The 20,701-nt window shown below is 44.8% G+C and overlaps 3 protein-coding genes across 4 annotated transcripts in view; all 3 read left to right on the top strand.

Annotated features, from left to right (window-relative positions):
• Window positions 1-492, top strand: part of LOC134453354 (short transient receptor potential channel 7-like) — a 30,076-nt gene extending 29,584 nt beyond the window's left edge. The window contains exon 12 of the mRNA XM_063204231.1: window positions 443-492. Coding sequence (XP_063060301.1) covers window positions 443-492 — 50 coding nt within the window. The remainder of the gene's footprint in view (window positions 1-442) is intronic.
• Window positions 493-3,137: 2,645 nt separating this feature from the next.
• LOC134452452 (spermatogenesis-associated protein 22-like) lies at window positions 3,138-11,450 on the top strand. 2 transcript variants are annotated; one of them, XR_010035461.1, is made up of 8 exons: window positions 3,138-3,241; window positions 7,027-7,096; window positions 7,241-7,378; window positions 8,058-8,262; window positions 9,135-9,645; window positions 9,761-9,887; window positions 10,185-10,310; window positions 10,921-11,020. XR_010035461.1 is itself a non-coding variant. In XM_063202844.1 (8 exons), exons 2-8 carry the CDS (start codon window positions 7,060-7,062, stop codon window positions 11,110-11,112), a joined length of 1,308 nt encoding a protein of 435 aa, XP_063058914.1. In that variant the 5' UTR covers window positions 3,142-3,241; window positions 7,027-7,059; the 3' UTR covers window positions 11,113-11,450. The 2 variants fall into 2 exon arrangements, 1 of the variants encoding a protein (XP_063058914.1); XM_063202844.1 differs by having other exon boundaries at window positions 3,142-3,241; window positions 10,213-10,310; window positions 10,921-11,450.
• Window positions 4,991-20,295, top strand: LOC134452451 (UDP-glucuronosyltransferase 2C1-like). The gene is made up of 6 exons (XM_063202843.1): window positions 4,991-5,273; window positions 14,431-14,693; window positions 16,000-16,179; window positions 16,290-16,395; window positions 17,013-17,287; window positions 19,498-20,295. Exons 1-6 carry the CDS (start codon window positions 5,096-5,098, stop codon window positions 20,293-20,295), a joined length of 1,800 nt encoding a protein of 599 aa, XP_063058913.1. The 5' UTR covers window positions 4,991-5,095.
• The last annotated feature ends 406 nt before the right edge of the window (window positions 20,296-20,701 follow it).

Raw genomic sequence — 20,701 nt, 5'->3', positions numbered from 1 at the left:
TGGATCAAGAATAGGTCAAGGTACATGGTCTCTAAACTGATGGCAGTCATAACTGCTTCGTCTGTTCGTCTGCGTTCAGGCCGATGGCACAGATGCAGTCCCACAGCCCGAATAGCATTCCACAGACTGAACCTCTCAGTAGGGAATGGACGTTAAGTGTGTTAACCCTGTACTGCATACCATTGCCTTGAGACAACAAACCACATAGCACTATTACATATTACACTGGCCCCATTTTGTTCACCAAAAACTACTTCCAGACACATCTCTGTCCAATTAACATGATGATTCGAAGTGGGTGTGGGCTTTTGTGTGAGGGTAGGGCAGTAATTATAACTAACGCACATTCACACAGTGCACCACAACACTCATTCAGCACTCATATCCCAAAATGAATGCATAATGTATTCTTGACATTTTTACTGTGTTTGCAATATTTTAGGGGGCAGAGACATGGAGTCAGGACGGGGTCGATTGGGAGTATGTGTGTGAGTGTGTGTGCATGCATGAATGCAAGTACAGTGTTTACTGTTAAGTATGTAAGGGAGTATGAGTGGGTATGTAAAGAAAATGTGCTTTTTGATTCTTCTATTTAGAAAAGCACATTCTGAGTAGTGTTGTAGTGCTCGAGACTGGTTTCAATTGTGAGATAATTTTTCAGTGGTCATTGACTTGCTTTGTTGGTAGTCTTGTCTTGGTCTCAGACATAAGCTCAGCGGTCTAGAAGAGATTTGTGCATAAGTCAAGCCACTCATTCATGCTAACTAAATAACCTTACCTGACATCTTAAAAATGATGTCCTGTAGTGTATTGTGTCTAGTTAATATTAAAGCCTGTCCATTTTAGGCCACAGAGTTGAGCCTATATGGTAGGCCTACTTCTTCAAACCAGACTACTATGATCACAATCGCTAGCACTTTTAGGGCCAGTGTTTTTTTAATTTGTCTTTAGTTTACTTGGTTTTGCCCTGTCTTGGTCTTGGACTCGACGCTGTCTTCGTATCAACAGGTTTGTCTTGGTCTGGTTTCGGTCTTGGTCTCGATACCCTCTTGATAATGTCTTGGTCTCGGACTATAAGCGATCTCAAATACATCACTACTACAGAGACTGGAGTTCAAGCAGATAAAGATGTACCCTATCAAAAGAGAGCACACCTCAGAAATGGGTTTATTGTGGTGTTTTATCCTATGTCTATTGTTTTCTAATCAGCAATGTCATTGCATTTTGTTGTCATTTCATTTGAGTTCATTGATCCAAAACTTATATATATACATATATACAGGGCTCTAAATTAACTTTTTCCACCACCAGCCAATTTGGCTAGTAGACATTTTTTCTTACTAGCCAAATGGAAGGTCAACTAGCCATTTTTTTCTCACCAAAATAAACCATGCGTTAATTATGTTCCTTTTAATTATTTTATTAAACTAGGCTATGTCCTCAACACAGATAAACAATATAAATATTATACTCAATATAATTCAGTCTATTCTATAATTATTTAGTAATTATATTTGTATTACCTGCATTTCATTATTTTTCATTCCATTTCCATATACTGCACAGACAGCCAAACACTAGCCTATTACCTCACACACCATCACCCAAACCTCACATACAGTATAGGCCTACAACTCACACAAACACAGCATGCCTTCAACACTAATGTCACACACATAACAGAGTTTCTACATACAATAGCCAAACACACACACACAACCAAACACTGCAAAACCTCATATCCCCTACACAGCATCACTTCACACACATTGGGTTAAATACCATGGACAATGCACAGAAGACAGGTGAAGGGGAGAAGAGATAAAGGGAGGAGAAGGAGACGAGAGGAGGACAGGAGACAACCCCCCGCGCGCGCGCGCGCGCGCACGCACACACACACACACACACACACACACCTACACAGTGCGTGAATGATGTCTGCATTGTGTGTTTATGCTGCTGCTGCGTGACACCTTCAAGTTCCTCCAGGTCAAATTCATATTAGCTTTACTTACGATGCGCTTGGAATGACAATTACCGTTACGCTATGTCAACTAGATATCCAATAACACCACGGAGACCATGCTTACTTTGTTACTTTCGTCGCTAGTTTTTGTTATCTTTTTTTCACTTACTTGTGTCATACCCGTGCAGGGTCTTTGCGATGGCGTGGGCGTTATTAGGAAACGACAACTCCATCGTTTGTAGTTGCGAGGACCTCGCAAATATCAGACGGCTTCTGACGGCAACGACACTGTTTTGACAGACAGCTGTTCTAACTCCTGTCCCTCCACTCACGCGCGCCGTTTTCGCTCCACCAATACTCTATTTCACTGTCACAACGCTGCTATTACTTGCATTCATCGACACATAACCGTGCTTTAACCACTGCCACATTATTTTTCATCAGACCAAAACCTACAAAACCAAAGTAATCCGCGCTAGTCCGCTCATTGAACATATTTTATCAACACTAGTTCCAGCGCGCGGGTATCAAACACGCAGCCAATGGATGTGAGGCTGCCTTATTGTGATTAACGGTCAGCCAATGGGTGTGGGCTACATCATGACGGTAGGACTAATGTTCATGGGTAATGTAGGCGACGTTTTGACGTTCATCAGACGGCAGCTACAGATCTGTGCGTGCAGCTGTTTAACATTCAGTCGGGCGCGCGCTACCGGCCAATTTGGCTAGTGGATGATTTTTTCTACCAGCCAAAATGATTTTTCACCCGCATTTGGCGTGTTGGCGTGCGTTAATTTAGAGCCCTGTATATATATATATATATATATATATATATATATATATATATATATATATATATATATAACAGCACAGTACAGTTGCCTCTAGGAAATAAAAAAAAAACAGTGCAGTGGAGAGTTATAGGCCTACTAACAGGTTAGTAGGCTATTAAACCATAGTTTTAGTAACCAGCTTTGAAGTTGAGAACTTGAATTCCACCAGAAAGAACAGTAGAACTAGGCTACTAGCCAGTCGGGACACACTAGCAGTCACTGACCATCACCGAGTAGTGGCACTTATTTGGGCTGTTAGTTCAACTTCTCTTGCGCGATTTAGCGCGACACACTTGTCTCGTGCGAGTCGTGGAGGAGAGAATTACTCTGTTCTTCTGTTCTCCTAGGCCTACCCATTTCTTTCGATAGCAAAGTTCACGTTTTCTATTGTTGTTTAGACCACTACAGTATTTGTTTTGTGGATTTAACGTAACGTAACCGAGTGAGTAAAATACCCAGATATCAACATTCTTGGTAGTCTGTGAGTGCTGCGTTAGCTTTAGCATGCGCGAGATGTGCTTTTTTGGCTAACAAACCAACCTAGACGGTCAAAATACCAGTATCCTTGTAGACCAATAGAGTCTACTTTAAAATAGCTTATAATACTTACCGTCGTGTAAAGCCACAGTTCGATATATGTCGAGTAATTAACAAAGCATGTTCACATTACTGAAGCAAATGTTCATCCTGGCTGTTGTCGCTGCAACAGAGTTATTTGCTGCTGTGCTACAAATGTTACCTCAGCTTGTTGCTGTCCTTCCTCAAGTCAAGTCAAGTCAAGTAGGTTTTATTGTCAATTTCTTTACATGCACTGGTCATACAAAGAATTTGAAATTACATTTCTTGCTTTCCCATACAGACATAGACTAATTAAGGTAAGGACATAGACAGTATAGACATAGACAGTACTTATACATGGACTTAAGACAGTATGGACATAGACAGTGCTCATACAGACATTTAAAGTGCAAGACTGGACAACAGAAGACTTGTAGAGGCCATACATTAAGAGGTATTTGTTGTGTTTTTGTGCTTTTCCTAAAAAAAGTCCTTTATAGCGTTCTGACATGGTAATAGTAGCATTTTGAAGAAAATAAATATAAAAAGGTCTGTCAAGTACACCAGCAGCAGTGTGTGTGTGTGTGTGTGTGTGTGTGTGTGTGTGTGTGTGTATGTGTTTAGTGCAGGTAGAAGGTGCGGTGTGCGTCTTGTGTGTGTGTTCGTGTGTCTGTGTGTGTGTATGTGTGTGTGTGTGTGTGTGTGTGTGTGTGTGTGTGTGTGTGTGTCAGTGTGTGTATGTTTGGGTTTAGTGCAGAAAGTGCAGTGTGCTTGTGTGTGTGTGCTGTGGTGTGTGTGTGTGTGTGTGTGTGTGTGTGTGTGTGTGTGTGTGTGTGTGTGTGTGTGTGTGCATGTTTTGAGTTAGTGCAGGTTGAAAGTTCAGTCACAAGTATAGTAGTGCAGGTGGAATGTTCAGTCGCAGATATGGTGGTGGGGGATGGGGGGTTGCTGTCAGTGGCCTTGCTGGCTAGAGGCTGACAGTGGGGGGGGGGGGGGGGGTTGTCAGTGGCCTTGCTGGCTAGAGGCTGACAGTGGAGGGAGAGTGGGTTGAGTGTTCAGCATCTTGATCGCTTGGTGCATTGTGCTGCTCGCCAGCCGGGTGGTACGGGAACGGAGGCGCCTGTACCTCTTTCCAGAGGGCAGGAGGCTGAACAGTTTGTGTGCAGGGTGGCTTGTGTCTTTGATGATCATCAGTGCTTTCCGGGTGAGGCGTGTGGTGTAAATGTCCTGCAGGGAGGGGAGTGAGTGGTACTCCAATGATCTTCTTCGCTGTGTTCACAACACGCTGGAGTGTCTTCCTGTTTTTCTCCGTGCAGCTTCCTCCCCACACTGTGATGCAGTTGGACACGACGCTCTCTATGGTTCCTCTGTAGAATGTTGTCATGATGGAGGGTGTAGCACTTGCCTTCTTTAGTTTGCGCAGGAAGTAGAGACGCTGATGGGCCTTCTTCGCCAGTGATGTAGTGTTGGTGGTCCAAGAGAGGTCGTCGCTGATGTGCACTCCAAGGAACTTGGTGCTGCTCACTCTCTCCACAGCATCGCCGTTGATGGTCAGTGGTGGCAGTTGTTTTTGGACCCTTTGGAAGTTGACAACAATCTCCTTGGTCTTGTTGACATTCAGCGGGAGGTTGTTGTCTTTGCACCATCTGGCCAGCAGGTCTACTTCTTCTCTGTAGTGAGTCTCATCGCCCTTGGTGATGAGGCCCACCAGTGTTGTATCATCCGCAAACTTCACTAGATGGTTAGTGCTGTGGGTCGTTGTGCAGTCGTGTGTCAGCAGCGTGAACAGCAGGGGGCTGAGAACACAACCTTGCGGAGCCCCCGTGCTCAGGGTCAGGGTGCTCGAGGTGTTGTTCCCTACCCGTACTGCTTGTGGTCTTTGCATCAGGAAGTCCAGCAGCCAGTTGCAGAGGGAGGTGCTGAAACCTAGTTTGTCCAGTTTTCTGATGAGTTGTTGTGGTATTATGGTATTGAATGCTGAACTGAAGTCAATGAACAGCATTCTCACATATGAGTCTTTGTTGTCCAAGTGGGTGAGGGCTGGATGGAGGGCAGAGCAAATTGCATCCTCCGTGGATCGCATGCTCGGTATGCGAACTGGTAGGGGTCTAGGGTGGGGGGTAGGGTGGCTTTGATGTGTGACAGGACTAGCCGTTCGAAGCACTTCATGATTATGGGCGTCAGTGCTACAGGACGGTAGTCATTGAAGCATGATGGTGATGATTTCTTCGGCACAGGTATGATGGTAGCAGCTTTGAAAAGTGATGGGATGACTGCTTGCTCCAGAGAGATGTTAAAGATGTCTGTGAAGACATCCTTCAGCTCTTCTGCACAATCCTTCAACACTCGGCCTGGTATGTTGTCTGGGCCAGCTGCTTTGCGTGGGTTGATGGTGGCCAGTGTCCTCTTAACACTGGCAGAGGACAGGTAAAGGGGTTGATCATGGGGGGGAGGGGGAGTTTTCTGTGGGTGAGTGTAATTTTGTGCTTCAAAGCGGGCAAAGAAACTGTTCAGGTCGTTTAGCAGAGAGGTGTTGTTGTCACAGCTTCGTGGTGCAGGCTTATAGTCCGTGATGGCCTGTATGCCCTGCCACAGGCTCTGTGCATCTCTGCTGTCTTTGAAGTGTGTTGTTATTTTGTCTGAGTATTCCTTTTTTGCTTTCCTGATGCCCTGGGACAGGTTAGCCCTTGCTGTCTTTAGGCCAGCTACGTCTCCTGCTCTGAAGGCTTTGTCTCTGGCCCTCAGCAGTCGGTGAACGTCTCCTGTGAACCATGGCTTCTGGTTGGCCCTGGTAGTGATGTGTTTTATTTCTGTAACATCATCGATGCATTTTGTGATGTAGGAGGTCACGGTGTCTGTGTACTCCTCAATGTCAATGTGATTGCTGTGGGTGGCAGTTGTTTTGAAAATGTCCCAGTCTGTGGTTTCAAAGCAGTCCTGAAGTCGTGAGATGGCTCCCTCAGGCCATTTTCTCACCTCCTTCTGAACTGGTTTGGTGAGTTTTGCCTTTTGTCTGTAAGCTGGCAGTAGCAGAATTGTCGTGTGGTCTGATGATCCAATGTGGGGGATGGGCTTTGCCTTGTATGCTCTCTTCTGATTTGTGTAAACGAGGTCCAGGGTGTTTTGTCCTCTTGTTGTTCCTGCTGCTTGATACAAAATTGCAAAGGCTTTGTCTGTACGTAGGCTATATTTTTGTTACTCCAGCAAGCAAAAAAATAAACAAGCTAAGGCAACAACAACAATTAAAAAAACAAAAACAAAACAACAATTTAAGCAGCTTTAGGCCTACTAGGTGGCACATTAGTTCATCAAATGATCGGATACATTGTGCACTGTGTAAGTTAATATTTTAGTAGTTCATTTCCAGAAAATTAATGCTGCCCATTCACAATGTTACTTTTTCTAAATACTTAGCACCCCCATCAAATTCTAAGAATTCAATATGACTGGAAACATTGATTTGATTCATACATGAAAAGGGGATCTCCGCCATTTTGAATGTCAAGACATTGACTTTTTCAGCTGCAAAACTTGTTGTGCTTTGGTCATACGTCATCACATAGTTAATATTCACGTTGGCAGTAGGCAGCACAGTTTCAATGAGCAACATAGTTGCAATACCTACTCTGGCCACAATCCTACACAGTGCACTTGTCTTTTTCTTTACAGGTCTCTGGATCTACCAGTGATTTCATTATTACAATGAAAAGGACTGACACACATCCAAGACCAACTGCAGGTATCATCACTCTTTGACTCCAGTAGCAGAAATAGGCCTGGTCAATTTTTGTGTGACTTGCTAACCATGCCTACATGTTTAACAGACAGGCGTGACAAATCATTGATCCAATAAACTGACTGTTTTACACCATATTTTCTGCAGGTTGCCTTTCAGTGCCTTTATTTAACCAAAGGAAACGCAGCAGGCTTCCTCTTACATCGACTCCTGTAGAAAACGAATTCTGCTCTGCTGTTGACTTTGATGATCAGATTGACTTGGCAGATTCCTCATTTTTGTCAGGTGTAGTAGGCTATTTTTTACACAAGTGCACCACATTATTATGCACAATGCAACTACAGATGACTGCACAGTAGGCCACTTACAGCCTATTAAAAACCACAACAGAGAAAGTGGTCATACCATGCCTCACATTAATAATCATGGCCGTTTATGAATTCGCAATTAATTGCAATGACTAAGTTATAATGTATTACTAAAGGTACTGTGTAAATGTTACAATAGTGTAGTGTTAGTTAAAGGTACACTGTGTGAGATTTTTAGTTATTTATTTCCAGAATTCATGCTGCCCATTCACTAATGTTACCTTTTTCATGAATACTTACCACCACCATCAAATTCTAAGTATTCATTATGACTGGAAAAATTGCATTTTTCATACATGAAAAGGGGGATCTTCTCCATGGTCCGCCATTTAGAATTTCCAAAAATAGCCATTTTTAGCTAACATGACTCTACTTGGACCATACTAGAAAATATTTGTTTATTCCTTAGTAAACGTTCATGTAAAGATCAAATTTGGCAAAAAGCAGCCCAGTTTCAATGAGCAGCATAGTTGCAGTACCTTTTTTGACCATTTCCTGCACAGTGTACCTTTTAAGTCTTTTCAACAGCTATTACTGCGTTCCACTGGTGTAATTGTATGAGCCTACACTGAACCCAACCCATGTTCTCCCACTAGGCAATGCAGCGTATGCTGCTCAGCATCAGAGCCAACGACCCTCTGGACCAAGGCCCTCAGCTGCGGCTGCACAAGGAGGTCAGTGGAACAGGCCAATGAAGCAGCAGCAGTCTCCGCTGCCCAGCAACCCACCTGTCCGTCACACTGGACCCATTGCCAGGGGATATGCCCCCCTGCCTCATCCTCACAAGCCTGCCAACACATGGTAATCATCAATCACATTTACTATTGCGTTGCTGTGTACTTGTGCAAGAAACGTCTCAAGGATATCAATCTACTGTCCAACACACTACTATTACTCTACTACATTTGATATAGAGATAGCTGGTATATGGACCCTGCCGTGGCCTAACGGTAGGGCACTCGTCTGCAGCACAGCCGTCCCGGGTTCGATTTCCGGTCCAGGTCCTCTGCCAGGCCTTCCATGTCTCTCGTCCCAACTCACTTCCTGTCTGTCCTTCACTGTCCTGCCTCATAATTAAAGCTTGAAAAGCCCCAAAACAATACTTTAAAAAAAGAGATAGCTGGTAAATGACTGTTTGCTGATCAGTGGCTACCGTGTACACTAAAAACTGTTACTGTTACTTAGATGTGTCTGCAAATGTAGTCTAATCTTCCATTATTTACTTGCTGGCAAATGTACTAGCTGTGAAATATTGGCACGAGCAGTTCTAAGTGTTACATATTTGTGGTTAATAGTTTGCTAGAGGAGCAGAATCAGCACAGACTAGTACGCATGCACACACACACACACACACACAAATTAGTGGCCCTTTGAAATTATATCTGTGTCAAATGTCATGCAGCTTTTATGTGTATGTGTTTGAGCTGTCTTGTGATGTGTGTTATTATGTGCAGGCTGCTGGACACTTCAGTTTCCCTTTAGGATTAATAACTCTTCCCTTCATGACTCTACTCTATTCTATCCTAACTCAACTCAACTCTACTCTACTCTACTCTACTCTACTCTACTTCAACTCTACTCTACTCTACTCCAGCTCTACTCTACTCTACTCTACTCTACTCTTAACTCTAACTCTACTCTACTTTAAATCTACTCTACTCTACTCTCCCCAGGTCTCAGCAGAGAGCTCCAGGCAGGCAGGAGGCTCCAGCGCCCAATCCTCCCCACAGCCACAGCCACAGCCACAGCCAGGGTCTGGGCCAGATCCAGATCCAGAGTGGCCCCTCATACGGCCGAGGACGAGGCCTGCAGCCTGGCCAAGGGAGGGGTGCAGCCACTGGCCAGCAGCAGTCCAGACTCAAGCCCATGAATCACCAGCAGCTGACAGTGCAGCAGTCGTTCAGCAGACAACAGGCCCAAGGCCCTGCGGGGGCGATGCAGGGTGCTTCGGGCCCGTCTGGTGGTCCCCGTTACTGCCCTGCCCCTGTCCCTCCTGCACCTAAGCCTCAATCACAGCAGCAGGCACGGTGGCAGTTCAAAGTGTCACCGGGTATGGGGCAGACAAAAAATAATCAAAATAACTCCCATGTCATGCAGTCCACCCCACAGCAAGCGCGGATGGGGCAGTCACTTAATAACAGCACTACAGACTTCTACGGTACACAGACAACCCAGCCACAAGAGGTAGTGTCTTTGTTATTGTTACCCTATTTTGTAATTTTCTCACTATTTTTCCATGTTCCTCTGCAATTGTTCATGATGGATAACATTTTACTGTTATGTTTTATGTAACAAACAGGTTCCGCAAAGTCCAAAGACAAAATCGGAAAGTGAGAAGTCTCTCCGGATCCTTACGTGTGTCATCGAGGGCATGAGACACTGGGTCCAGTTCAAGAACAAAGCTCCTATGCTGTTTGAGATTTTTGGTAAGTCTAGACATTGATGTATCAGCTGACCTTTCTATTAAACTGTTAATACACTGCGTTATACATTTGCTAGTACCAGAGTGACAATGACAACTCGTAGTACTAAAGGCCCTGTGTTATGTCATAGTATTGTAGCACAATGTTAGTTAACTTTTCAATGACTATTACAGCGAGCCACTGGAGGTACGGCGTGCATTAAGGAGCTAAACATTAGTTAACACACAAAGCGAGCAACACTTTCAAGACATTTTATGCGCTGAAAGAACTATTTCTTCAAATGATACATTTCTTGCATAGGACTAAATGGTCTGTCGTGTCTCCTCAGCATCCCTGGACTCCGCAGTCACTGATGGGAAGTTTGGTGCCAAGCATTTCCTCCTGCGGACAGGAAGGGATGTCGTGCAATGTGTTTACTACGAGCATGTGAGTTCTTCACCTCCACACAGATTAGATTCAAGCTTTTCAACACTAAGAGCGTAAGCCAAACTTGTTCCTCCCATCCTTTGCTGTTACTTGTGGCTTCATTATGCAAGGCTCAACGTCATTGATGATCAACATTTTTCAAAAGCAAGAAACAATGGTCATTATCCCATTTGCAATTGGGATCTTTAAAGGTGAAAAGCTGCTCAAAAGCTGCTCTGCCGAGGTTGACAGTGGACAGTGGACCTAGTCAAGAGGAAAGGATGGGAGGAGTTAGGTTGACTTTCACCCTAGGTGACAGTGTGAAGTGCTGAGGGATACTGATCCACATTTAGCAACCTCTTGGCATTGTCTGCCCCTGTGGCAGTAGTTTGCTGTTCATTTTTTATTCCCATAAACAATAGACCACACAGTATAGTTGTGATATTGTGCTGCGATATACAGTAAATACATTTTTATTGATTTGAGTGCACATCTTATATTGTTTAGTACAGTATGCTTTTTGATAGCTGTGTGTGTTCAGGTTTGTGTGTTCATGTGAAGACTCCACAGTGCCTCAGTGTAGCTCTCTCCTCCTCAACACGTTCTCTGGTCTTGCGTGTGTCACCACCAGGACCAGGAACTCCCCAAGCTGTTCCGTGGCCTGGTCCAGCGCTGCGTGGGGAACTACGACCAGCGTGGCGACGTCTTCACCTGCGTCTCGGTCCGCCTCGCCTCCCGCCACGAGCAGAAGAACTCCCAGGAGGCCATCAGGGCATCGGACCAAGAGATGCGACAGGTGGTCCGGTCTCTCAATGAAATATGACCAGCACCAGCCAGAACACTGACTGGACAGTTTGTCAACTAATTATTAAATTGAATTATTATTATTATTATTATTAAATTTGGTTGTAACAACTTCTTGCCTGTTTCTGTTGTGTTAAAGTATTCATTCTAGAAAAGATACGTAGCTTCATTGGTTCATTCATTCAGTCATTCATACATTTATTCCTCTATTTATTTATTTATTTATTTAGTTATTTATTTGTTCAGATTAATTAAAAAAGACGTAATCATTGTTGGTAAGTACTGTATAATATTAGCTGTGATGATTCAAGGAAACGTGTTGTATTATGTGTTTCATTAAATTTTACCTTAATCATTTCATTTTCTGCATTTCCTGTCAAACGGATCCAAGTGCGCCCTCTTGAGGGAGAGGAATGATCCTCCCAGAACAGGGCACCTGCTTTCAAACCTAGATAGAGCTTGAAAGTCCCGCCCCCTAGTTCCGCATTTCATGGGACCTAAGCTGACCATCTAACAACATGGTAGCGAGTAAATATCTTCTGATCTCAGTCATTATATGCGCTGGGCTACAAATATGCTGTTTAAGAGGCTAGATAAAGATTATTCATGCAGAAGTATCAATGTTTTGTTCCGAGGCCGTCTGCATGAAAAATGTGGGGGTTCGTACGAAAAATTAAACAAAAATATCAGAAACAACATGTGTGGAGCTCGTTGCAAAAATCGAAGGGGATCGAAATATCATTTTAATACCGCCATTTGATTACATGCTACGATTTTCGGCTAAAAACGCTGTTGAGGTCCCATGAAATCGGGGGAAGTGACGTCACTTTCAAACCTAGATAACCATTATACTGTACATACCATGGCCTCGTTTACATGAGACATTTAATTCAGAATTTACTCAAGCTAACTCTGAATGAAACTTAAAGGACCAGTTCAGTCAATTTCAACATGCAGTTGTAATGCTCACACTACCCTGGACTTGTCAGTACCTGAGTTGTTGTTTTGTTTTCAGCCTTTTCCGAGATCTTGGTCATTGTAATGGGGGCAGCGCTTTGTTTACATTTAAAAAAAACATTTTTATTTATTCCCAAAAACATCCGAAAGGCTATACAACATCAACAGACAACTAGCAAACAGCGGTACCTTTTGGAAAAATATTTGGAGTAGGCCTATGTTATTTTTTTTATAAATGTAAACAAATGCTGCCCCCATTAGAATAGCTCATATCTCGGAAACGGCTTAGCCGAAAAATGTGGCATCACCGGGTGCTGACAAGTCAAGGGTAGCGTGAGCAATACAACAGCATATTGAAATTGACTGAACTGGTCCTTTAATTTTGCTCTGTTAACATCACACATCACCACGTGAACACTTTGAAAGCAGAGATTGAAAGTAGAAATTGAAAGTAGAAATTGAATATATCGTTTTCATTGCTGGTTGTGTGTCAGGACGGCTACTTATGGACAACGTAAAATGTGCAGAGTACGTGGCAGGAAGGCCATAAGATGGACTACCTGAAAGCAAGGCAAAATACAATTAAACATTTAATCACAATCAATCCTACTTATTGGGTGCAATGAAACAAGTACAACCAATCTCTGATGGTATTATCACAGGCGAGGGATGGAGAGGGGGGTGGTCGGGGTGGGTGGGCTGAACAGTCTAGTCTGTAATACATTACATAAAACTCTTTACAAAGTATAGGCCTAAGGCATATCATTACTTTAAAAGTTTTAGGCATGTCTGCAACCTCATCCAGTGTGGAAATGTGCAGGGTTGTGACATAGTGGTACTGTAATTAAGTGGACTGTGACGCTGGTTGAACAGACCACATTTCACAACAGCCAAAGAGGTATTAGCAGCACCGTGTGGATTATTCCTGAAGTGGGGAAAGCTAATCTCAACATTCCTCGCCCTGGGTTTCCCATCAAACAGGCTGATTGTTTACATTTTGCCTTGTCAGTACTTTTCTGTTTTGCCGTCTATTTGAAACCATGTCTACACACCGCACATTAGAAAATGAATTAGACGCAACTGCTACTGCTACTGCTGCTGGCTGGATGTCAGCTGCTGGCTGACAACAACCAACCCAACCAACCCAGCAAATACAAAAAAAGCAACAAAAAAACCCAAAAAGGAACCCAAAAACTAAGGAGAGGTGGAGAGGAAGAGGAAGACGAAAGCCAAAGAAAAGGAAAGGCGATGTCCAAAAGATGTAGATCGGGTCCGTGGCCGTCGTGCGCACTGCTGTGTTGGAGTGGCTGGCTCTCCGTCCTGGTGGTGATGATGGTGGCAGTGGTCCAGCCCAGCAGCGGGGGTGAGTAAAGGTGCAGTGTTAATTCAACAACTGAGAGAGTACCCTGGGATCAAATGAAGGGTTTCATTGCAAAACAGTGTATCCACCATTTTTGACTTTTGCATTTTATTATTGGAAATGACTTTTCAGAGGTCCTATCACCTTTGTGTGAATTCTTACCATTCAAATATTTTGGGAACATGCGTTTTAAACCGATATAAAATGCATTTTGCAATGCAATGCAATGGAATGCCCAATACAAAATGTCAATTTCCCAACATTCTACAAAATGGAGATACACCGTTTTGCAAATAAACCCTTCAAATACACTCTAGAAGATGTCAAATCAACTCTCTAAGTGTTGAATTAACACTGCAATGTTTAACTGTGTAGGTAAGATCCTGGTGTTCCCCGTGTACGGGAGCCACTGGGTGAACATGGAGGTGCTGCTGAGACAACAATGATAAATTCAGTCTGTATACGACACCCCCATTTATCCTCAAGGCAGTGATTAATGAAAACAAACTTAAGTTTGACTGAAGAGTTTGAAGCATTCTAAATGCAGTACAGTATGCAGTACAGTACGCAGTATTTTACCTCGGTATTTGAAAATGTCTGGTTACGGCCCTGCCCCTAGGCAAGATCCTGGTGTTCCCCGTGGACGGGAGCCACTGGGTGAACATGGAGGTGCTGCTGAGGCAGCTGCACGCAACAGATGCATTTTTCAATATTGTGTGTTCATTTTTGGCCAATCAGGGGCCCCCTGACAGGTGGGGACCAGTGGTGTAGTCTACTTTTTTATGGTGGGTATACTGTATATTTGAGGTGTTTTTGAATGGGTATACTGTATATATTTGTGCCATTCAAAACAATGGATCAATCAATTTTAAGTTGGTATACTGAAATCCCTGAAATTTAGAAGTGGGTATACTCCGTATACCCGCGTTCTATGTAGACTACACCACTGGTGGGGACCTCCAGGCTGCAGCCATATCTAGCCTGTGCGTTAATCGGGCCCTGCATATCGCCCACCCCTAGGTAAGATCCTGGTGTTCCCCGTGGACGGCAGCCACTGGGTGAACATGGAGGTGCTGCTGAAGCAGCTGCACGCGCGCGGCCACCAGATCACCGTCTTCCGGCCCACGCAGAGCTGGTTCATCAAGGAGATCGCGCCGCACTACACCTCCATCTCCGTGCAGGTGCCCCGCCACGAGCAGGTGGGCCTCGACCTCTTCGAGAAGTCGGCCCAGCGCATCCTGGAGGGCAGGCTGCAGGGGTCACTCATGGGCTCCGTCACGCAGGTCAGTGTGGGGTGGGGAGGAAATGATCACATGTAGCCACACAGTATTCAGATCGCAGGTCAGTGTTGGGGACGAGTAAATTATCACGACGTATCCACACAGGGGTGTCGTCAAGGAGGATTAAGTCCTAGACGCAGTCCTGTTATACAGGTATCTGTAATAGACTTTACAGTGTAGAGGAACACATTTATAAAAAGTAGCCTAAGAGACAAGAAAGCTCCCACACACTATTCACATTTGCAGCGTTTACTTGCAAAGTTTCAGTCTGTTATCCTTCTTCAAGCAATACAAATGTGAACAGTGTATGGGAGCCTTCTTGTCTCTATATTTGGTGACCCAGGGTTTCCACTTCAATGCAGACTCTACAGAATGGCCAGATTAAGATGGCCTGGGGCCCCTACGCTACAGGTTGCTGTGGGGGCCCCGGAAGGCAAATTTCGCGACAAATTTAGTGACACAAAGTCAAAATTACGAGCTAGAAATTAAGGATAACATGTCTACCAACTCTACTCAACGCGACACTTTCAGTTTTTCAATATTGCATCCTGTCGCAATTCTGCAATTTTTCACTTTTGGTCAAGCAGGTGGGGGCCCCCTGGCAGGTGGGGGCCCCTAGCCTGCAGCCATATCTAGCCTGTGCATTAATCCGGCCCTGGACACAAGGCCATCTGCACCACGGCCTCCATCTTCCTGCAGGAGTGAGAAATGTTATATACAGTATTATCCATGTACAGAACAATGAGCTGGTTTCTGGTGAAGCATTGATGCTTATGCTATGCAGAGCGCATGCACACTTTGCAATTTCCATGCATTCTTGTTAACCAAGCAAAGTGTGCATGTGCTTTGCATAGCAAAAGCAGCACTGCTTCATCAAAAACGTGCGAGGAATACTTTTAAACAAGTGACCTTCCCACCAGGTGAGGGAGTTGATGACAGTGTTGCACCTGGCTCACAAGGCCACCTGCACCACTGCCTCCGTCGTCCTACAGGACCGCGTAGTGTTATATATAACCCTGTAGAGGACAATGGGCTGGTTTCTGATGAAGCATTGGTTAACCAGAATGCATGGAAATGGCAAAGTGTGCATGCTCTCGCTTTGCAAAAGCATCACTGCTTCATCAAAAACGCGCGAGGAATACTTTTATATAAAAAGTGACCTTCTCACCAGGTGAGGGAGTTGATGTCAGTTCTGCACCTGGCTCACAAGGCCGTCAGTATTGGGTTACTTGAAAGGCGCTATATAAAACTAAGTTATTATTATTATTATTATTATTGTTGTTGTTGTTGTTATTATCATTATTAACAGGTGAGGGAGTTGATGTCAGTGCTTCAACTGGCTCACAAGGCCACCTGCACCGTGGCCTCCATCATCCTACAGGACCGCGATCTGGTGAACCGGCTGAAGGCGGCCGAGTACGACCTGATGCTGACCGACCCCGCAATGCCGGCCGGGGTGTTGCTCGGCCACTACCTCCGCCTGCCCATGGTTTTTTATTTTATTTTATCTTATATTATTTTATTTATCCTTTATTTCATTCATCATTCCAAAGGTATGGAGCATAGAAGGAGACATTTATCATCCAACTATATTCCTAGGTCTACAACGTGCGCTGGATGAGCTTCGGGGAGGGCCACTTCTCCATCGCGCCGTCGCCCATCTCGTACGTGCCCGTGCCCGGCTCGGGCCTGAGCGACCACATGGGTGGGTGATATGACGTTATTAATCCGTGAATCGTGATATCGAGTACAAGATCGTCTCATATCCACCAAAGTGAAGAAATCGTATAGATCGTCTTGCAGTGAGGATTTTAGATATCAGCATCAAAGTGATGTTTACTTACTTGTTGTTGTTGTCTTCACTTTTATTATTTACATCATTGTATTCTAATTGTGCACTTTATGAGAGTGTCATCAGTGTGTTAACATTTTCTGAAGTTCAAATTACAAATGGCAAGCATATCAAAATTCATTTTTTTGTTTTTATTTTTTGGATGGAAGATCATGATAAAAAAAATCGAAATCGAGATTGCATGTTAAAAAATCGTGATTTTTAAAGAAGAAAAATCCACACTCACAAACCAATCTCATAATTTATTTATAGATTACCACCATGTCCACGATCCACGCACTGATGAAGGCTTGATAGCCGAAACGCGTTTGCTTGTGGACATGGTGGTAATCTATAAATAAATAACGAGACGTAGTTTGTGAGTGCAGATTTTTCTTCTTTAAGTTGATACCTTTTATTGCGCACCCAAAGACATTCATTTTTTTCCAAGAAGTTGAGCGCGTCATTTTTGCCATATCGCCCCCCCCTAGGCCTGCTGCACCGCTCCAGGAACCTGTTCCACTACCTGCTCAACTCCATCCAGGAGCGCTGGCTGGTGGTGCCCACCTACGAGGCGCTGATCCAGAGGTACTTCCCACCGGGAACCGACCTGCTCAGCCTGCAGCTGATGGCCGACGTGTGGCTGGTCAGGGCCGACTTTGTGTTCGAGTTCCCGCGGCCCACCATGCCCAACCTGGTGTACATGGGAGGGTTCCAGTGCCGGCCGGCCAAGCCCCTGCCTCACGACCTGGAGGACTTTGTACAGGTATGGTGCGGCCCTTCTTGGTAGTGTGTAGTGCAAGGGTCACCAACGTTGTGCCCGCGGGCGCCAGGTAGCCCTCCAGGAGCTTCTGAGGTGCCCACCAAGGATGTTAATAAACAGTGACGACTACCAGATTTTAGTCACAGTTAATGCTTTTCTTGATTTAAATATGAGATTATTTGTTCTTTATAACCTATAAGCAAATTATCATTCAATAATAGTGTGATTTGAGAATGATGCCAAGACATGAGTAGAGGATTTTGAACAAAAGTAGCCCTCAGATAGCTCTCAGAAGCCCTCAGGTAGCCCTCGGTAACCTTTGGGTAGCCCTTGGTAGCCCTCAGACCCAGAAAGGTTGGGGAGCCCTATAGTGTATATGTGTGTGTGTGTGTGTGTGTGAGTGAGAGTGAGAGTGAGAGTGGGATAGAGAAATCTGACCTTGTGATTATAGGCCTATGTATGGTGAATATATGTGCAATGTTGTGTGTAATGTCTTTGTGTCTTCTGTGTATGTATGCTACTTGACACCTTAATTTCCCTCGGGATCAATAAATGATACTCTACTCTACTCTTTAATAGCCTGTGTATGACCATTATTCAAGCCTGATAGTAGAAGAAAACCCTGAACCAGTAACACTTTCGGAGATAAGAATAACCTAAAGACTAATTATTATCAATGTTTTTATTTTTGCAAACTCTGTCAAGCCTGAAATTAGGCATGGAGCCTGATTACTATCAGCCCTATACTCCTGTGGAAAACCCTTTGTGAGTCAGGTGTTTGCTCCCAATGGCACTGCAGTGTGTCATAACAAAGATGTTGAGATAAAGACGGACTTAAAACGAGTTCCCCTTTTAGAGCAGTTTTATAGTGTTTTTTACACTCTAAGATGAGCTTCCCTTTTCTGAAAATAGAGGCCTCTCTTGGTTTTTATAACACACTGTAGCTCCATATGTGTGCATTTGAAAATGAAATACAGGGCTGATAGTATTCAGGTTCCATGCCTGATTTCAGGCTTGACATAGTTTGCAAAAATAAAAACACTGATAATAATTAGCCATTAGGTTATTCCTAGCTCAGAAAGTGTTACAAGTTCAGGGTTTTCTTCTACTATCAGGCTTGAATAATGGCCATACACAGGCTATTAAATGTTTGAATATTGTGTCAAAATAGGCCTACGTTTTGTCACTATGCAGTATCTTGTCGTCGTCGTTAGAGCAGGGAAAAAAGTTCAGGTTCAGGATTTTTTTTCACTATCACCCCTGGGTCCCTCCTGGTAGTGTATATATAGTAGTTGTTACATGATATGCAGGAGCATTTAAGATGTATTAACCTTGTATTTTCTCAGTAATGACTTGAAATGACTCGAAATTGAAATGGCTCGACTTGTGACTTGTGACCGCCCTATGACTCCTGACTTGACTTGGACTTGCTTTGTCTTTGACTCGACTCGACTTTGGACTCGAGGTCAAAGACTTGAGACTTACTTGTGACTTGCACAACAATGACTTGTTCCCACCTCTGGATATAGTGTATATATAGTATGTGACTGTTGTACAGTATGGCTTATTGAGCGGTTGTACAGTATGGCTTATAGTGTGAATAGTATGTGCTTATGTTTTCTGACAGTATTTGTGTTTGAGTGTGTGTGTGTGTGTGTGTAAGAGTATGTGCGCATGGTGTCTGACAGCATTTGGGTGTGAGTGTGCATGTATGGAACTTGTTGTCCTTATGATGTCCTTGTGTACACATGTAGTGTGTATTGAGCTTTATACTTTATGTCTTCATGTTGGCAGTAACAACCTATGATGGTGGTTAAAACAAATTTCCCTTTGGGGACAATAAAGGCTATCTATCTATCTATCTATCTATCTATCTATCTATCTATCTATCTATCTATCTATCTGTCTATCTGTCTATCTATCTATCTGTCTATCTGTCTGTCTGCCTGTCTGTCTGTCTGTCTGTCTGCCTATCTATCTATCTATCTGGCCCTACCGTGGCCAACTGGTAGGGCACTTGTCTGCTGTGTGGCCGAACTGGGTTCGATTCCAGGCCTGGGTCGTTTGCCGACCCCTCCCTGTCTCTCTCCCCATTTGCTTCCTGTCCACCTCTGAAATCTATCTATCTATCGATCTATCTATCTATCTATCTATCTATCTATCTATCTATCTATCTATCTATCTATCTATCTATCTATCTATCTATCTCCCAGGGCTCGGGGCCCCACGGCGTCATCCTGATGTCGCTGGGTACGCTGATCAGCGCGCTGCCCATGGAGGTGACCGAGGTGCTGGCCTCGGCCTTCTCCCAGCTGCCCCAGCGCGTCATCTGGCGCTACGACGGGCGGCGGCCGCGCACGCTGGGCAACAACACGCTGCTGGTCAAGTGGCTGCCGCAGAACGACCTGCTGGGGCACGCCAAGACGCGGGCCTTCGTGGCGCACGGCGGCACCAACGGCCTGTACGAGGCCATCTACCACGGCGTGCCCGTGCTCGGCGTCCCCTTGCTCTTCGACCAGATGGACAACCTGGTGCGGCTGGAGGCCCGCGGCGCCGCTAAAGTCCTCGACCTGGCCACGCTCACCACCGCAGGCTTCCTGGACGCTCTGGAGGACATCCTGTACAACCCCACGTACCGCGACAACATGCAGAGGCTGTCCAGCCTGCACCGGGACCGGCCCATCCACCCGCTGGACAAGGCCGTGTTCTGGGTGGAGTACGTCATGCGGAACAAAGGCGCGCCGCACCTGCGCACGGAGGCCAGTGGTCTGCCCTGGTGGTCCTACTACGCGCTGGACGTGCTCGGGGTGCTGCTGGCCGCGCCCCTGGTGCTCCTGGGCTGCCTGGCGCTGCTCGTCCGCACCCTGAGGAAGTTCCTCCCCGGACAGGACGACACCAAGTACTACAACTACAGGCGGAGGTACTCCAAGGAGATAGTGCGGGCGAAACTGCAGTCGATTCGCAGGGAAAGAGAACGCACAAAGTCAAGAAAGAAAGTACCTGTAGAGTGATGGTATAATACACAAAAAAATATATTGTGCAAAAATATTGTGCATAAAATGTGATTTCTTTCCGTATGTCTGTCTTGCAAGTGTAGCCTACATTTAGTTTCATGGCACAAGTAAGATAAGTTATTATTGCATACATCACATCACATACATCAGCCAGACCTGAAGAGTGTTTGGAATGAAGACGTGTGTTGTTGATGAAGATGTGCGTGTGCGTGTGCGTGTGCTGTGTGCTGTGTGTTATGAATGAATGTGTCAGAGAAAGAATGTAAATTCATGTATGAGTATGTTAGTGTGTGCGTACTTGCGTGCGTGTGCGTGTGCGTATGTGTGTGCGTATGTGTGTGTGTGTGTGTGTGTGTGTGTGTGTGTGTGTGTGTGTGTGTGTGTGTGTGTGTGTGAGAAAGAG

The sequence above is a fragment of the Engraulis encrasicolus genome, chromosome 7, assembly GCF_034702125.1.
Source record: "Engraulis encrasicolus isolate BLACKSEA-1 chromosome 7, IST_EnEncr_1.0, whole genome shotgun sequence".
Lineage (NCBI taxonomy): Eukaryota > Metazoa > Chordata > Actinopteri > Clupeiformes > Engraulidae > Engraulis > Engraulis encrasicolus.
This window is presented reverse-complemented; position numbering and strand designations above follow the sequence as displayed.

Coding starts and splice junctions, on each gene's coding strand:
- LOC134452451 (XM_063202843.1), top strand. CDS start 5,096: ATGGTTAGTGCTGTGGGTCGTTGTGCAGTCGTGTGTCAGCAGCGTGAA. Junction 14,694..15,999: donor TCATGGGCTCCGTCACGCAG/GTCAGTGTGGGG, acceptor CATTATTAACAG/GTGAGGGAGTTGATGTCAGT. Junction 16,396..17,012: donor GGGCCTGAGCGACCACATGG/GTGGGTGATATG, acceptor GCCCCCCCCTAG/GCCTGCTGCACCGCTCCAGG.
- LOC134452452 (XM_063202844.1), top strand. CDS start 7,060: ATGAAAAGGACTGACACACATCCAAGACCAACTGCAG. Junction 7,097..7,240: donor ACATCCAAGACCAACTGCAG/GTATCATCACTC, acceptor TATTTTCTGCAG/GTTGCCTTTCAGTGCCTTTA. Junction 8,263..9,134: donor CACAAGCCTGCCAACACATG/GTAATCATCAAT, acceptor TACTCTCCCCAG/GTCTCAGCAGAGAGCTCCAG.